The following is an 18,793-nucleotide window of genomic DNA, read 5'->3' as shown; positions in this document are numbered from 1 at the left end:
TCCAAAAATTAGCCAAGTATAAAATATCATTTTATTTTTCGGTATTTGTTTCGTTATTCATTACAAAATAATTTTTTGGCTATTTGCAAAATAATATTTGTCTTTTTCATCCACTATAACTAAGTATTTTCCAGCATGATGAACAACAATAAATATTAAAAATTATATTAAATTAAAATACTTTATTAATAATATTTTATTTTACCAATTTTTTTATTTTTATTTAGTTAAGCATAAATTTAAAATTATATTTATGAATAGATGTATATATTTAAAATTGTAATCTTGGACAAATTTTTCTATTTCTTGTGGTTAAAATATATTAAATCAAATTGTATAAATTAGAAGAAAAAGCTCTTAGATATAAAACTTTTATAATTTTCAAAAAGTAAAACTAAATAGTATTTCTAAAAGTATTATGAATAGTATTATGAATAGAAATTTATAATTGTTTTTTAAAAACTGCATAAAAGTTTGAAGAACCTTTTTAGAAATAAAATTTGTATATTACAAAAATAGAATGAAATAATATTTTGATTTTTTAAATCTTTTATGTTTTACTATATATTATTTAATGTTATATTGAATATATTTACTTTAATGGCGATTCATAAGTTATTACCATGTCTAAAAAATTTACCAAAATTTAAATCAACATTTAATATAATTTTCTTTGTCACAATTAACTTCAAACCATGTCATATTTTTTAATAAACTATGTTATATTTTTCTGATGAAACTGAATATGTTGATGACATCTAAACAAAATTTTAAAAAATCACTTTCAGATAATGACTAAAAGTTAATATCAATATCGGTTTAATATACTATACATCCCATTACTAAATAAGATAATAAAGCTCGTATTTCTCTTGTAAAAATTCAAATTCCACATTTACTATTTACCTTCCCTTGCCAACATATAGAGCATCAAAATAAAATGGAGCATTACAACAAAATGGAAGAACTATGAGTTTCATGTGTTTTTCCAATATCTCGAATGCTTATTTTTATTTTTGTCTACTTCTTTGAGTATTTATATGATTTCTGGATGTTGAAATTGGAATGTTTATCTTTTTTGCATGTAATTGTATGTTACCTTCTAGGTAATCATGAGAAAAATACTTGATATGATAAGTAACAAGATAAGTCTAAGTAACTTATGAATATCAATCTTTTGCAAGTATTTGATAAAATAAAATACTCGTTACAACTTACAAGTAAGTCAAATATAAATATTAAACGGAATTATTTGGACAAATCAATTCAAATAGCTAATAACCAAAAATTGGCAAGTACTTACACCACACCCACTCACAATATTTTAGGCATGGTGGTGGATCATTCTTCACCTAGAGAAAACCAAAAAGAAAAACAATGGAAAGTAGAGAAAAAATCAATGGAAAGAAAGAAAATAAAGCTGTTGGGCCAAACTCCAAAGAATAAATTATTGGGCTAAAGGAAGAAAGATAATTACTGTCTAAAACCATAAAATACACCGAAAACGACAGCGTATTGTAAGGGATGTTTTTGCTGCACGACGAAGGTATAAACAAATGGTGAAGTCTGAGACTGCTTCACTCATCTAACCGAAATACAGTTTTCGATTCGAACCCCCTTTGTTACTATCTCATTCATTTGCTTCGAAAACCCTAATTTGGATCTCGAAATCGATGGAGGAAGATGACAAACAATCGCACGAGGAGGGGGAGAAAGAACCGATTCAGAGAGAGGAATCGCCGCCTCAGAACGCCGGTGGATGGGGATGGGGGTTTTCCGGCTTCTCCGTGCTCTCCGATCTTCAGAAAGCTGCCCAGGATATATCTCGCAATGTAATGGACTTTGACCTAATCTGATCCACACATTCAGTCTCTGATTTGATTTTTCTTCTTCTCATTGTAGGCTGCAGCAGTGGCGGAGAAAGCAGCGAAAAGCATTGCGGATATGCAGGAAGGCGATGAAGACTCGGAATCTTCTGCCAAGGAAGAAGAGAAGGGTGATGATACAGAGCAGGATAGTGATGATGATGATGATGATGAGAGTCACAAGTTAAAGAAGTTGGCTTTAGCTAAGTTGGAGGATGCAAGTGAAGAGTCACTTCTTAGCCAGGTGAGTTTTATGCAGAAGCCACTCTCCATCTAATATTGTCGTTAGCTCAAGCCATTATTCCTTATTTGCTTAGAATTTAAGTAGCTACGGGTGTTATCTTTTTTTTTTCAGGGTTTGAAGGTTTTAGATGATTCAGTGGAGAGTTTTACTTCTGGAGCTTGGCTGGCACTAGGGAATGCATTAAAAGGAGGCACTAGTTTGGTGCAAAAGTATGTTTCTTTCTATTTTTTTTCTCTTTGTTTAACTCCAAGGCTTTCACTATTTAGTCTGTTCTAACTTTGTGAATGGAAATGGAAATACGCTTTAGTCCCACTGTTGTAACTTAAAGGATTTATCCATGTTTCTTAAGGAAAGTGTGAATCGTATATTACTTACTTCAGTTTCGGAGGCTCTAAGCAATTAATACCTGGCGGACTTAATAACACCATGAACATACTCAATTTATGTAATTTAATGGATTCTTGTTCTGGTAACTTTGCTTGCTCCATTGGTTCTCCATCACCAATAAAACGCTGGGTAGGCTATTTGTGTCATTTGCTGAAGATAATAATTCACTTTTTTTCTTAGATGTGGTAGCTTAACGAACCCAGAGGTCTTGTGTTTCTTTAATAGAGACTGCTTTTCCTAGGAAAAGACAGTTCAAGTTATTGATGCCGCATTGTCTCTTTTGTAGGCTTGAAAACAGTGTCCAGCAAGGTTCTTCGCCTAGGGAAGCTGGATCTGATGCTCCGTCTCTATTGGAGGTTTGTGCTTGTTTGTGTCCTCTTCTGTATTTGTTTAGCTTCACGTTTCGTTTAACACTTGCTTCTCATCTGCAGACGGGAAAAGCATTAACTGCCAAAGGAATGCAAGTTCTTGAGTTTGTGGGCAAGGAGACTATGGATTTGTTGATTACAGAGACTGGTCTTGGAGTTGACAAGAACGGGGAAGGCTTTAAGGATCAAACTATTGAGGAAGTGACATTTGATCGATGCTTTTACATTTATGGTGGTCCTGAGCAGCTTGAGGTGAGATACTTTTTCAACAAAAAATCACCTGTCAAATTGTATGTTTTGGATCATTTATATTGTTTCCGTCATTCTTTTATATGTGTTGATTTCAGGAACTGGAAGCATTGTCAAGCCACTATACTCTGTTGTTCAACAGGAGAAAGGGGAAACTGTCACAAGATGAGAAATCGATGTATGACGAGAAGCTCAAACAGATCCAGCAGCTGTTTAGCTTCGCTGCTGAAATGAATGAAATTAAAGTAGAGTCTGACAAAGGGAAGAAAATAGATACCGAAACTGAAGGCAGTGATGATGACATGAAGAATTTACATAACTCGAGCGTCAGCCAAGCTGCTGATATGGCTGCTGGGTAATCATGAGTATTTCCTTATGTGTCAGTATATTTGACTTTGATCCTTTTTTTTTCTAATTTGCTCGTCACTTTTGATGTATTTAGGTTCACAAACGCTTTAACTGGACTAAGCATAAACGATATGATCCAGCGGACTGGTGGCAGGCTTGAATCTCTTCACTCAGAAGGAGTTCATGTGCGAAGAGTGTTCCCTTTTTATCGCTGTCAATATATTGAAGATTGTTCACTCTACCACAGTATGCACCTAATATGATTTTTTTTTGTTCTGCAGAGACTTTCAGAGATGTGCTGTTTTGCAGTTACTCATCTACTTATTCTCGGTAAGTCCATGATATCTCATGCCAACAAAGTTCAGGATGAAGACACCGAAGCTCTGAAAATCGAGTGGCCAGAGGATCCTACTGAAAAAGCTAAGCTGATTAAAGGCAAAGCAGAATCGATGGCTGGATACGTTGAAGCAGTTTCCAACAGTTTTATAACAGGTTGGTCCATAATTTCTCAACTTACTTGGGCTTATAATTGCAATCGCATTTCATACTGTGGATACTGGGTTGCCAGAATCATCATATGTAAGGGTAGTAGTATCTCATTTGTTATATTAGAAGGTACAAGGAACATCTTTTCTACTGAATAACCCAAAACAAAACAGAAGACAATTATTCTACTCTGAAGGGGGGTACTTAGCATAAATGTACTTGGTATTGGGTCCTCCACGTAAATACTTGTCTGTGATATTGAGAAAACTAAAATACTATTTTCCACATTGCAGGTATATCAGATGTATCTGAAACATACTCAGCTGCGATCAAAGGAGCTTCCACTGATGATGATTCCAAAGATAATCTACTGAAAACATCAACCATGGAGGAAAAGGCAAACACTTTTAATGATAGTCTTCGCTCCGACCAAACCACAGCCATCACAAAGATCCAGGAAGGACTTCAGTACCTATCCTATGTCGTGATATCTACCTCAATGCCCTCTTCTTAATATAATAAGAGAGTCGGATTGTTCTTATTCAGTTATTTGTATGTTTCCTTCTTTCTTTGTAGATATTGTCTGTTTTGCTAGTTGATCTTATGGTCTGTTTGCTTCAACTTTAGTCCTACTTCTATGTTGTTTGGATCTTTGAAAAGTTTGATAAAATCTGGAAACCAAACATTAAAACAAGGGTAGATAGATTAGTTTTATTTTTATTTTTGAGTGTTACTTCCAAACTTTTGTTGCTTGGACGTTCATTTAATCCTTCTATTGATCTATAAACATTGCTTTCAATACTTAAGTTTGCTGTGATAATATGAAAATGGCGATAGGAGACAAATTATCAACAAGAGATCGAATGAGGAATTGGAGACAATCAGAAAGATGTCTTTTATGTGGAGAACGAGAAGAAACAAGAGACCACCTCTTTTTTTTACTTGTCCGTATACTTTCTTGATAGAAGTGGTGGATAATCTTTACGGAGTCAGAACCTGACCCGGACTGGAATGACACATTGGAACGACTTTTCTCTCACTGGTTTGGTTTCTTACCTTTCATATTGTTGAGAATAGTGTTTCCGATCACAATTTACTACACTTGGCGTGAGAGGAATGCAAGACGACATAATCGCACATCACAGACAGTGATGAAATCGAATCATGTCAACATGATACTATGAGAAGCCAAAGATACAACGCCTATTACAACTCAGGTTCAATAAGTAGATAGTCTAAAATAGTGGGAGAGGGAATTGTGTTTTGATTTTTGATACGAATTCTGTAAATAACCATTCTTTTCCCAGGAAACAATTACTAATTTTCTGGAATGCTTATATAATAATGCAAATTAATCAATATAATTAAGAGCAACTTTATCGGTCTTATATTCAAATTGGATATCCCCACACACAAAAATATATTTTTTAATTTGTTTATTTGATAGTTATTTTTTCTCCTTTCGAAAATTACACCAACTAATAATTAACAAGTGATGTCAAACAGTTCTTAAAAATGTATCAGAAAACTCTCCAAAAAAATTCCCGTTTCTCTGCTCTCTAATGCATTTTATATTTTTCATTCTTTTATTGCTGAGATATTCCCCAGGATTTTTGTGTTGGAGACGCTCTAAATGTTTGTAGTATAGTTTATACATAAATCAGTGAAACTATATAAAGCTGAGGAAAATTCTGGAACTGTGTCAAAATTTTCTAAAACCAAAATTCTCAAAATTATTTAGAAAATAACTTGAATAGAATATAAATTTATATACTAAATTAACTGTATTCAAATCAATCCAAACTATATAATTCTGAGCTGAATATAATTTGGAGTTCAAATTCGCAATCAAGATTTAGCAACGTAATTTTACAAGAAATCAAATATTCTGGAGTAAGTCGCACGAAACAACAAGTAATCAAAAAATTAGCGCATAATTTGTTGCTTGTACGTCCATTTAATTGTGCTATTATTCTATAAACATTGCTTTCAATATTTGTTGACTTGTAGATTTGCGTACACGTTTTGAAATACAACTCATAGTTGTCGGTGTGAAGGACAAGTGGTTGGTTACCTAGGCTTTGACATAAAAATTTCAGGGTAAATAAGAAATGGAACTAGAACAGAGAAGATAAGAAAAATATATGAATGCAAACAAAGGAATACAGCTTGTGTGGTATATTCAATAAACAGTGAAATAGTAACCAAATTTATGGAATGCCCATAAAGAAATGCAAATAAGCAATATCAGTTTGTGCGGTATATTCTGATACATAGAGAAATCACTGGAACTAAGACCGGGCAAAAGATCCAAATCCGAAGAACCGAACCAAACTAAATTCGATCCAAAAATGTAGTATCGAATCCAAATTGGAAATGACTAAATATCTGAATGAATTCAAAAATTTGGTATTTAAGAATCGAAATCAAACCAAATTCAAACCAAATATTTTGGATACCTAAATATATCCAAAATAGATACTTATACATATGTGTATATCAATTATTTTTAGATTTAATGTATATCAAAAGATATCCAAATATATATAATACTTTTAAATTGTCCGAAATACTTGAAAATATATATAAATAGTCAAAAGTAAATGTCTAAAATAGTTAAAGTATACTCAAAATACAAAAAAAAATATTTATTGATTCTAAATCCAAATATTCAAACCAAACTAATTTACATGTTAAATTTAGATATTTTGGCATATGTATTCAAATTTATATGTAATATATTATTTTCTTTATAATTGCGAGAAATTTAAAGTATATATGAACCGAAACGAACTTGTAAAGATCCGAACCGGAATTTAAAAGTATCTGAATGGAACTGAAATCTTTGATCCTAAAAATCCAAAATCCGAATAGAACCAAACTAAATCCGAATTAATACCCAAACGCCCATTCCTAATTGAAACTATATAAACCTTAGAAAAATTCCCAAACTAAGCCAAAATTTTCAAACCCGTACCAAAAATTCTACCAAACTAAGATATTTTTATCAAAAATATATCCACAAAAACGACCAAAATAACATTCAGTGAAGAGCTTAAGGGGGGGTGTATTCAATTTAACATTTGATGTGATTTGATTTTTAATAGAGTTTTAGATGATTTTAATTAGGTGCAGAGATTTATGTGATTTTTGTTAAAACACTCTAGAATCTTATCTAAAATAGTGGGATTTGGATTTTTATTTTTATAACTAAAGAACTCCCTTCAAACACTCTAGAAACAATTAAAGTATTCTAAAATCTCCAACTTAAATTTTGTTCAATAACAGTGGATTTCAGAGTGATTTATAAAATGACAAGTTCAATAACACTAGATTTTAAAATGATTTTTAAAATCCACGTTTAAATAACAGTGGATTTGTTATTTTAATACAAATCACTTGAAACTCTTAGTTGAATACAACCTCCTAAAAATACATATATCCTTAGAACTAATTGATTAAAAATTATGGTTTAGTTTTTTTGTGTGGTTATGTTTATAGTTTGGGGATAGTTTGGGTCTACAGTTTAGAATTAAAGTATAAATTTTTTAATTAATAATATTTTAACACGATTTATTATTAAATATAGTACTCATTAAAAGTATCTTAATCTCATTAGTAAAGGCCATTTTGATCATTTTTTCTCTTCATAAGCTATTTTTTGAGAAAAAAATTAAAGTTTTTTTTTTGAGAAAATTTCCCTTACAATTAAATATTAAACTAACAGATTTTAAATAAAAAATAAAAACTATATAAATCTGAATCGACCTAACATTTTTTTATTTTAAAAAAAATAATCTTTTAACTGAATACATATTGAAAATATTTTACAATTTAATTTTTAATTAAAATTAGTAAATTATTATTTTGTTTTGTCAAAATTTATTAAAAATTCAAATGGGATATTTTTAGATTCCGAAAATCTAAATCCGCAATTTAGTAATATAATTATAGTTTACTTTAGAAGGATATCATAATCCAAAAATAGTTGAGAGGCATCTTAGACGTATAGTAGGAAGCTTTTGTTGGAACTAATATTTGGAGGTTGAATGTTTGTGGATTCTAAAACAGTTTTTGGTTTTTGTTTTTATAAAAGCTACTTTTTTACCAATCAAGTCTATTTTCAAAAAAAGTTTATTAGAAAATAGATTCCCTATATTTTAGGGAAACCAGATTTTGAAAATAACTACTATTTCTTAGCAAAAACCAAAATCCATCTTTTCTTGATTTTTCTTCAATGACGTGAGTTTTCTTTCTTTTTTCTTCTTTTTGTTTTAAATATTCTTATATTAATGCATCAATATAGGAAACTATCTTATATAAATTAAACTGATTAAATAGTAGTTATTCTAGATTATTATAGTTGAATAAAAATAATTTATCAGAGATAAAATCCAATACGAAGAGTATATTTTTATTTTTATTGAATTTCAAAGATTTGTGTAGGTAAATTATTTAATAATATTTTAACTAATATTTTAACATATAATTTAATTGTATAAAATATAATTAAAAGTTGTTATAAATTTATAAGTACTATATATTTATTGCACGACATATTAATTTTTTACTTTAAAACTATAGCAATTAATATTTAAATTACATAAAGTAATACACTTATCATAATGTTAAAATATGTTTAAATTTTGTTTGGTTTGTTTAATAAAATATAAATATTTATGTGGTAGTATTTTGTATTGTTTTATTATTTTCCTAATAAGTAATATATTTTTATCATTTTTTTATTTGATCGATTTTAACTTTATAGTCAAAATCCAAAAAATTGAAATATAAATTTTTATTCAAGTTTTTCAAAATATAAAATCGACAAAAATGGTTTAGATATAAGAACAAATTTTTTATACTTGTAAATTAAAAGAAATTACTATTTACTTAATTGTTAGATATATATATGCCTAAAAAATATTTTAGAAAAAAATCATCAACTGCACGATATTAATTTTTTATTTATAACTTAATTACTTGTATAATAGCATTTGATATCAAATATGGAAGGAATTTGAGACTAAATTGTTGCATATTTATTTGGGATTTACAATAGTTTATTTTTTTTACAATTGTTTGGTTAAAAATAATTTTATTAGTAAGTTTATATGTGTTCTGATGATAATATTTTAAATTAGATTACTTTAATAAATATTTTATTATTAGTAATACTTTTGTTTTATTATTTTTAAAACAAAAACTAAAAACTAAAAACCAAAATCTAAAGCAACCAATCATGTTTTTTTAAAAACCAAAATCTACTGCAAAATCAAAAACTAAAAATCAAAAACTAAAATCTGAAAACCAAAAACTAAAAGCCAAAAACTAAAAACCAGAATCTAAGAACTAGTAAAACAATCATCACCTTGATGTTTTATGAACGTAAACAGTAACACCAAGACGGTTGACTTATATTTACAGTACTCTCTCTCGTCGGAAGTGACTAATTACCTGCTAACAAAATTGCTTATTTTTGTTCTTCTAGATGTTGAAAATGAAGTGTTATCAACCAAATTGTTTTGACCTATTGGTAAAGAGTTCACAGTCGTGAATATCATTTTGGGTCCGAATTTCTTTGATCCTTCGGACTGTTTTAAATAGTAAAAATACATGGAATATCATAGACTTTATAAGATTAGTTTTTGGGTCTAGAAAGTTTTTGGGATCCCACAGTTATAAAAAAATAAAATGAAGTGTTATCTCAAGAAGTGGTACGAACTTATTTCATATTGAAGTCGAATATTATTTAATGCATGTTAGCGAACTATTTTCTATGCTCAATTGATATACATATCAAATCATTATTTATCATCCACAACGAAGGCTTATCTATCTTATTAAAATAGAAACATTGTAATGGATCTAACTATTATTTTGTAAGATTTTAAATTAAATGCACACTCTCTTGTATAGGTATATATGATATCCACATGAATTCATTAATGGGAAAATTCCATAAAAATACCCCAACTAAATTTCGTTAAGCTTTTTAATACTCATACTTTTCACTGCCCAGTTTAATACCCCAACTAATTATTTTCTCATTTTAATATCCAAACTTTAAACATGTACCCACTTTAATACCCAAACTTTATTTATTTTAATAAAAGCTCTAATAAGTTTCAAACAAAATTTTTTAAAAATATTTAAAATTTACAAAAAAAAACTCAAAAAATTCTAATTTTTTTTTAAGATTTAGGAAAGAAGGTACATAAACCATGGAAAATTAGTTTTTAAAAAATAAGTTAATTTTAATGATAAAAATAAATTTCGTTTTTTATTTCAGAAAACAAACTAAATACAGTATTTAAAATTTAGAAATTTTATTACAAAATTTAATATTTTACACTATTTAGTTACTTTTATTTCTCAAACACCAAAAAAATTAGAATTTTTTGATTTGTTTTGTAAATTTTTTTTTAAAAATTAAAATTTTTGTTTGAAACTTATTAGAACTTTTATTAAAATAAATAAAGTTTGGGTATTAAAGTGGGTACATGTTTAACATTCTGGGTATTAAAATGAACAAAATAATTAATTGAAGTATTAAACTGGGTAGTAAAAAAGTTTAGGCATTAAAAAGCTTAACAAAATTTAGTTGGAGTATTTTATGGAATTTTCCCTTCATTAATAGACTGAGACTCTTTCTTTTATTTTGTTGGTTTAGGAAATAAATGGTCCAACGCTAATTAAAAGATTTGAAATATATTCATGTTCATAATCATACGATTAGCAACTCCATCTTTTCTTTATTTAAGTTAGTGCATAGTTGCATACGATTATTGTTTAAAATTGTCTTCGGGTTCAACATAACATATTATGTACAAATATATGTACATATTCTATTTACCTCTATATTACGTAATGTGTAATATTATTAAAATTGAATTTAATACCACCAAACCTTAAGAATACATATAAACATTTCTTTGATAATATATCTTCTCTATTAAAAAAGATGTATCATTTTTATCTACTATAAAATAGTCATATGATTATAATTTTATTATAAAATAATTTTAATTAGAATTTTATTATATAAAAATAAAACCAAATTTTATTATATTAGTCTACTGTAAATGTTCATTATACATTTTTGTCTACATAAATATATAAAATACCAAAATTTTAACAAATGTATGACTAATTATTTTATATTAGTTTAATATCTTAATAAAATTGAAATTATGTGTATATGCACGGGTCTGAATAATAATGTTAACTAGACATATAAATATAAATATAAATATTATAAAACTAAAAATATATAACACTAAAAATATTAAATTTATTTATAAAACATGTTTAATAGATTAACAAAATGACCCATAATTCTATTTACAATTATGGGTGATTTTGCTAATAAGATATGTTAGGAAATTGCCTTAGAGAATATTTGTGTAGTATATATTCGATGCATATGATTATTTATATAACAGATATAGATATCTCGAATTTTACTTTCAAAGAAAATATTTTATGGAAAAATACATTCACCAAGTCATTACAATTATACATAATATCTCGGTAATCATATACTGTGATTTGGTATTTTTTATAAATTATTTAATTGGTTTAGTATATATATCGGTGGTACATTATTGTTACCCTAAAATTAAACTATAAATACTGATCTTCTACATCATCTTTACACATCCACGATCACTTCCAAAAAAATAATACACTTTTTGTTTATATATCAGACACATGTAATATATTAGACATCGGAATATAATAAAATTCACTGAGTAAATATGTAATAATTGTTTTTTAAATAATTAACTTTATAATGTACAAAAAATCAAAAAAAAAAGTTCATAACAATGAAAAAACATATCTCATGCTTCCAAAAAATATGAAAACCCGCCCGACTGGGCGGATCATGATCTAGTAACATTTAATATAGTATGGTGAAGGCATCTTCCGAGTTTGATTGGTTAGCTTCAATTTGAGGCATGTAGACGTGCATCTTCTCCGTTCAATTGTCCGTTTAAACCATTTACTTTATAAATTGCAAAATTCTTTTTATTGTTTTGTCAACTTGGTAACTACCAATTAAATTTTATAAAGCAACTTTTTTGATTAATCTGAGATGTCTCGAATTTATGAAAAAAACTCAGACTAATTTCCAAAAAAAAAATAGAGTCCATGAATATATTCAGATGACTCAAATCTTAAAGATGTTGGCGTCTGAAATCTTTCTCTTTATCACTCGACTACAAAATCCCGGAGATAAAAAAAAATATTTTTGATAAATGGATACATCAGTTTCAGTTTGAAAAAGATGAATACAGTACATACCAAATGTCAAAATTAAAAGGTATGTATAGCCTTTAAATTTTAAAATTAAATCTTAACTTTAAAATCAATTAGAAGATTGTATAAGCTAGTACTTGTTTTCAAAGTAAGAACTGTATTTCCTTATTTTAAAAACAACTATGTATCTTACTTTCAATTTGTATTTTCTTAATTGTTCCTTGCAACTATTAATTAATCGGGGAAATATATTTACATAGTTAGTTCAGTTTATAATTGTTCGACTTTGAACATCTCGCGTTATACTTTTAGACTTTTAGTTTTATATCCACTTCAGAGATTCGCTTCGCCGTCCGACTCCGCCTGCAGCTCGCAGTCAACTTTCGTTTATTGCAAAGATAAAGGAAAGAAGTAACCTCTGATCAAAATAAAATAAACGAAGGCAGTCAAAAAAAAAACGAAGGCTCTATATATAGTCTATCAAGGCTCAAATTAAAGGTCATCACGAGTCACAAAAACTCTGAAAAAGAAGAAGTGGTCCTCTAAAAACATACATAAAATACATAGCTATCCATATTTAAATAATAAAAACTATACCTAGGTCGTACCTTATACAATTGCGGATCACGTAACATGACTAGATGCCGCTATAACTAACACGTGTTTGTATCTGATCCGTTGAATCTGGATTAACATGCTCAAATTATAATAACAGCTCCACGAGTTACTTATTTCTAAGCATTCCAGAATCTGGGAAGGTCTCCAAAACAAAACATACGATCAGAAACGAAAAGAGATTTCCCAAATGAAAAGACTATGTAAATCTCTATCTATTAAGAACAAGATTTTTTTTACCTTTCACTTTTAGTCAACAAACTTGTTACATTCTCTTAGAATGAAAACTAAACCTTTCAGTCAGACTTATATTGGGTATTTAAGAGATTTACGATATATATAGTGTTTGATCTACATATTTTTTTTTTGAACTTTATGATCTACATATAATTACACAAAGTATCATCATTAGACACTATATCACACACAATTTTTCATTCCACCTCGGCATGAGGTTCAACGTTTTACTCAGTTTAAGTTTTATTTTCTTTAAAAAAACTTTATTTTCTATAAGTATATAGCAACCATTTTTCTTTTGTCAAAAATGCAAAGTGTAAACTATTATCGTGTGTTTAATACTCATTTTACAAGTTAAGCGGTGGAATTAATAAAGAATATGGTTGAACCTAGACATTTCTTGTCTGAGACGGGACCAATGTTTCCTCACGTCTTCTTATAAGTCAACCTCATTTCCATTATTTTGATTTTATAACTCTATTTGAAACAATGTTCTAAAACCGTTTAAGAAAGATGCTTTTCAAAACCATGATAATGATCTTTTAAACTATCTAAAAATTATAATGCTATAAAAATAAAATTAATAAGATTAATTATTGATAAATTATCTAATTTATGTTATATAAACTAAAATAAATTTATTATTAAATTATATAGAATACTATATATATATATTAGGTATTTGTTTATTTTGCAAATACTTACGCTGTTAGATAACAATTTAGACCTCCAATTAAGTCTTTTGGCATTTCCCTTTCTCGAAATGTTTCCAACATATCCCCCCCCCCTTTTCTACAAAAATAAAATATTTATATTTTATCTTACGTTTGTCTTTAGTTCCACATCGGATTCGAACATTAGAACAAATAGTAACAAACTCAAAGAGTAAAACCCCAAGCGAAGTTTCAAAAAAAAAAAACCCAAGCGAAAGCAAACCAACACACACAAAACAATTCGGGAACCGAGGTTAAATATATAAGAAATGTGGTTCATTACAAAACGTAGCAATTTACAAGATAAGTACTTATACAAAAAGAAAAATATTTACAAGATAACTTCGATATGTAGCTTTGTGGTTTGTGTTATAGCTGGTGCAACATCCCCAACCAGGTTTAAATCCGTATAATACATGATGTTGAAAGAAACAAAAAAGTATAAAATTTACATTTAAAATTTTTAAACCAAGTAATTAACTTACAGAAATATCATAAAGAATTACAATCTCAACAAGGAAGATAGCCAATCATGTAAGGGGAAGGGCGAGGGGTCGTAGCTGAGTAATAGTAGGGGCCTTGGCGGAGGAGAGCGGGCGGAGCCTGAGGAGCGTGTCTCAAAAAGCCTTTGGCGGCTTCAGCCACCACCACTACAAAATCCATTGTTATCTTCACTATCTCTATACAAAGCTCTATTCTTTTTATCAACATTTGATCCTCTCTTCTTTTTCTTTCCCTTTTCTCCACCTTCAATTCATCTTCTCTGTCTTCGTATTTATAGAATCACACATGCAGGCCATGTGAATTATATGTGTTGTATAACTTAAAAGATAATGTTTAAATAATTTTGATTTTTTATTTGATTAAAATAACCAAAAAACAATGACGTCCTATGGGTTTTTAAAAAGAAGAAGTAAAGCATTGACTTTGTTAAAAAATATAAAGCATTGACTTGGTTTTAGCTTTTCCAAATACCCAATCAAAATTTTAGAAAATGGCAGTATTAGAAATAAAGATTCATTCCAAATGAGAATGTTCTGAATCAAATTTATAATTTTTAGTATATAACCAAATGGAATAATATTTCTATAATTGTGTATTTAACAAAAGAGAAAAAAATAAATTTTATATTCACTTTTACTGATAGCTAAAAGAAGTATAAATAATCGAAGAAACAAAAAAGCACAAATATATCTTACTGGTGATTTAGTAGTACTGTAGTTATACATATTACAAAAGGGTCTTAAGTCCATTTCGTCAAATTTTTTTGGACTAAAGCAATTGAGTCCATTAACCAAAAAGGGCCATTGAGATAATATCCATCGTCTAGGCTTTATGTTCGAGGCCCGTCCTTTACTATGGCATAGCGTTTAATTTTCGGAGTCTGATGCCGAAATGTGCTTGTGCTGAGGTCTCTGTTGAAAGCTCCTTGGTGTTGATACTGGTGTTACATGGATTGCATAACAATCGTTTATCAGCAGACGGTTAAGATATGGAGCATATAAGGCTTCTTTGGCTTTACTGGTGTTGCTTTTGGACCCTCTATCTTGCGTCCTGTTTTGGATTATTAGAGTTTTAGGGACTGACTGTTGCAATGCAGTTCAGATCTTTGTGTGGTCTTTGTCTGTTTCAGTTGCAGATTTCTCTTCTAAATCATATTTTATAACCACATGATTTTATCGTTAGAAGCAAATTAACCAGATCGACTTTTCTGATTACAATTTAACTCTTAGTTCCCTGATAAAGAATGAATCAAATAAAAATCTATCAACTCGCTTACGACAGAAAACTAAAACATTAAAAAAAAAGCAGATTTGCAAAACCTGTTCTAGCAAAACTCTCCTACAAGTTGATGGTCTGACAATCATCCGAGAGAGGTTTATGTACATCACTCTCTCCTACCGTGTTAATTCACTTTCGGTAATCTTCAAGTAGAAAGTTTTCAAAACCAGTCCCATTCAGCGTCTTTTGAACCTCTTCCCAATTCTGTACGTGCTGTGACAAAGGACCGTGATGAATCTTCACTTGCCGGCTCTTTAAATTAAGTTTTGGAACCTTCAGAAACTCTTGCACATCATCTAGTCTCTGCTAACCAAAAAGAAGCTCGATTTATTTGTTTGTTGTGAAAATAGCTAGGAAGCATAGTGAAAGAATATGTTCTCACGGTGCGGTTTTTGACAACGTCTTCGTAATAGAGGAAGATGTGGCGAGTGGTATTGAAGTAAGAAAGTGCTTTTGTAGTCATCTCTTGAACTTGTTTCAGATCAGCTATCAAAAGAGTTGTGTTGATCAACGGTTTGTACCGCGCCAATATCTCAGCCTGAAACAAACATTTGTTTCACACATGTTCAGTTTCACAAAAACCAAAGATATGTAAAAAACAAAGGAGAAAGAGAAAGAGGCATTACCTCTTTAGGAGAATGGACGTGGGACTTGTGAGTACCGTTCAATAGCTTAGCATCTTTATCGTAAGAGTTTGCAAGAACTGAAATCATTCGGCGCAAGAGGTTCCTTCTAAAGAGGAATATAGCTGAGACGCCTCTGGTTTTGAAGTATTCTACTATCTCTTCATGGTGTTTCATTAGACCCTGCATATGTTTCATTCCCAGCCACATTACAACGTAACCAAGAACATATATCATAGTTTAGGTTCTGTCCTAAGGATATAACACACAAATCTATAGTTCCAGCATCTAAACTATACTAAAACAGTAAGTAAACGTTCTGTATAAAGTACGGAGGTAATAAACACATAGATAGATAGTAGTAGCAATTAGAGATCGTAAACAACATAACTTTTTTGGTCAAATATTACAATAAATGTTTTTTTCAACATATTCAGAGCCTTTATTGCAGGTAATTAAACACACACAGAGAGTAGTAACTAGTAGTAGTAGCTATCAACAGATCTTTATATTTTAATTTGCAATAAATGACTTAAAACCATTTATAGTAGACAATTTACCTGATTAAGCATCCACTTCAAACCAACGGCAGAAGTGCACTCGTTCTTAGAAGCACTACTCAACCAATCTAGATTATATACTTTGTCCAAGGTCTCGAAAATGGTGGAGACATTAGCCCTCCTGTCTTTAACCGAGAAGATCTCCCCGTTGGAGCTTATGTTAGTATGATTGTTTAGCAAAGTCTCAAACCAGCCGCTACCAGATCTCTGCATTGACAGAATCGCAAAATACCTAACTGGATTGCACGAACATTCCTCCCTAACACACACACACACACACACACATCAACACCATAACCATTAGAACCAAACAAATAGACTGAGAAACATATCTCGTTTTACCTGTTGTATGTCTTGGGTTTAGGGTAATGTACATATGGTATGTCCCATGGTTCAATGTTAGGCTCGGGACAAGGCTTCTCAAAGACTTCAACGTTCAAAAAACCAGCACTTGGGACGACACCGATTTGTTTAAGACAGATTGAGCAAATGTAGACAGCGCAGACCATGACAAACATGAGAACGACCATTCTCAACACAAGTGGGGATTTTTTAGGGAGCTTGAAGACGAAACTATCCTGTAAATTAAACAAATAACATTAAAGTGAATTGTTTGCTTTGTTTTAGAAACAAAAAGAAAAAACATAAATTAAGGGCTAGAACACAACATAGGTATCACTAAATTCAAAATTACTCAAGACCCTAAGATGCCTTAAGATTCGATTTTTATAGAAACCCATATCGAATCAAACGAAAGTCCTAAAAAGACCTAACCGGATTATTGAACAAAACGGTACCTTTGGGCTGAGAGAGTGTTCGTCGCCCATAGCTGCTTTGGTTTAGAGAGGAGAGAGAGAGATTTAGAAAGGAAGAGAAGAGAGAAGCATTGAATTATTCAGACACACCCTCCAGCCAAAAATTTAAATAAAACACAATAATGAAAATCAAAAACACAAAAGTGGCTTTTCTCCGATCAAGCCCATACAATAAGAAAGAAAATTTAAATCAAAAGAGAAACGAAGAAAACTCTTGAGAATTGTTTTTCTTTTTTTTTAATTTAAAAAACAATTATTAGAGATACACGAGAAACGTTGTCTGTGGAGCTTTTAGATGTTCGGCAACTTGCACAAAAGAAAAGAAGAAACTTTAGGGGAACCCATAAAAATAATATTGAAAGCGCAAGGTTCGAGACGAAAGTCTATTAGCAAAGAAACGACATCGTTTTCGATGTTTCGGACACGAACACAATGGCATCTCCCTTTCTTTTTTTTTTGTCAATTGGCATCTCCCTTTCTAAAAACAACAATATAGTAATTATTTCATATTTAGCGTGTCACCCATTCCGTATTTTTAGGTTTGACTTGTGCTTTTCCTTTTAGTTATTGGATTCTCGGATTCTCGGGTTAGAGTTTGAATTAATCTAACCTGAATTGCTTTCTTATTTTCCCTGTACCACTAGTTCTTTTTCTTCGGTGCTCATCTATCTTATTAAAACAGAAACATTCTATTGGACTTAACATTTATTTTGTAAGTTTTTAAATTAAATACACCTTTATACTTTATAGTTAAACCTACATTAATCACTAATATTCATTTTTATACTACTATCCATATTTCCAAACAATATACTTATTTCTTTATACTACTAACACTGTTTCCAAACAATATATTTTTTATACCACTATCAATGTTTCCAAACAATACAATAATTAATTTTAGTTACTTTATATCTATCATTTTCTCTTTAAATTTTTGTAGAAACGTCATAATTTCATAAATTGTAAAATAATAAACTTTAAATTTTGGATTATAAGATTACAGATTATGAAACTATTATAATTTAAATCAAATTAGATTACATATCGGTCATCCATCAGTTCAATCGGTTAGTCTCGGGTAGTAATTTTTTTAATATGAATATTTTAAAAATCTAAATTGAATTGTCAGATCTCCGGATTAACCGGTGTAATCACAATCGGGTTTAATTTAAAAACACTGATTTAAATGCAAAAATATTTTAAATACACACTCTTTAAAATTTACCAAAATATTTA

General features: G+C 29.6%; 3 protein-coding genes across 3 annotated transcripts; 1 reads left to right on the top strand and 2 right to left on the bottom strand.

The window, feature by feature from the left end:
• Positions 1–1,552: 1,552 nt before the first annotated feature.
• On the top strand, positions 1,553–4,641 carry LOC108856166 (uncharacterized). The gene is made up of 9 exons (XM_018629903.2): positions 1,553–1,832; positions 1,903–2,109; positions 2,221–2,318; positions 2,783–2,852; positions 2,928–3,116; positions 3,212–3,468; positions 3,556–3,646; positions 3,743–3,953; positions 4,241–4,641. The coding sequence occupies exons 1-9, from the start codon at positions 1,674–1,676 to the stop codon at positions 4,459–4,461; spliced, it is 1,503 nt and encodes a 500-aa protein (XP_018485405.2). The 5' UTR covers positions 1,553–1,673; the 3' UTR covers positions 4,462–4,641.
• A 9,373-nt stretch (positions 4,642–14,014) lies between these two features.
• Positions 14,015–14,558, bottom strand: LOC108859825 (uncharacterized). Its single transcript, XM_018633737.2, has one exon. It carries the CDS (start codon positions 14,483–14,485, stop codon positions 14,285–14,287), a length of 201 nt encoding a protein of 66 aa, XP_018489239.1. The 5' UTR covers positions 14,486–14,558; the 3' UTR covers positions 14,015–14,284.
• A 909-nt stretch (positions 14,559–15,467) lies between these two features.
• Positions 15,468–17,884, bottom strand: LOC108857395 (uncharacterized). Its single transcript, XM_018631380.2, has 6 exons — positions 17,537–17,884; positions 17,082–17,317; positions 16,740–16,998; positions 16,183–16,362; positions 15,939–16,094; positions 15,468–15,859 (listed from the first exon to the last, which is right to left on the bottom strand). Exons 1-6 carry the CDS (start codon positions 17,564–17,566, stop codon positions 15,686–15,688), a joined length of 1,035 nt encoding a protein of 344 aa, XP_018486882.1. The 5' UTR covers positions 17,567–17,884; the 3' UTR covers positions 15,468–15,685.
• Positions 17,885–18,793: the final 909 nt, after the last annotated feature.

The sequence above is a fragment of the Raphanus sativus genome, chromosome 5 (assembly GCF_000801105.2).
Source record: "Raphanus sativus cultivar WK10039 chromosome 5, ASM80110v3, whole genome shotgun sequence".
NCBI lineage: Eukaryota > Viridiplantae > Streptophyta > Magnoliopsida > Brassicales > Brassicaceae > Raphanus > Raphanus sativus.
The sequence above is the reverse complement of the archived record's forward strand: the minus strand, read 5'-3'. Positions and strand labels throughout refer to the sequence as shown.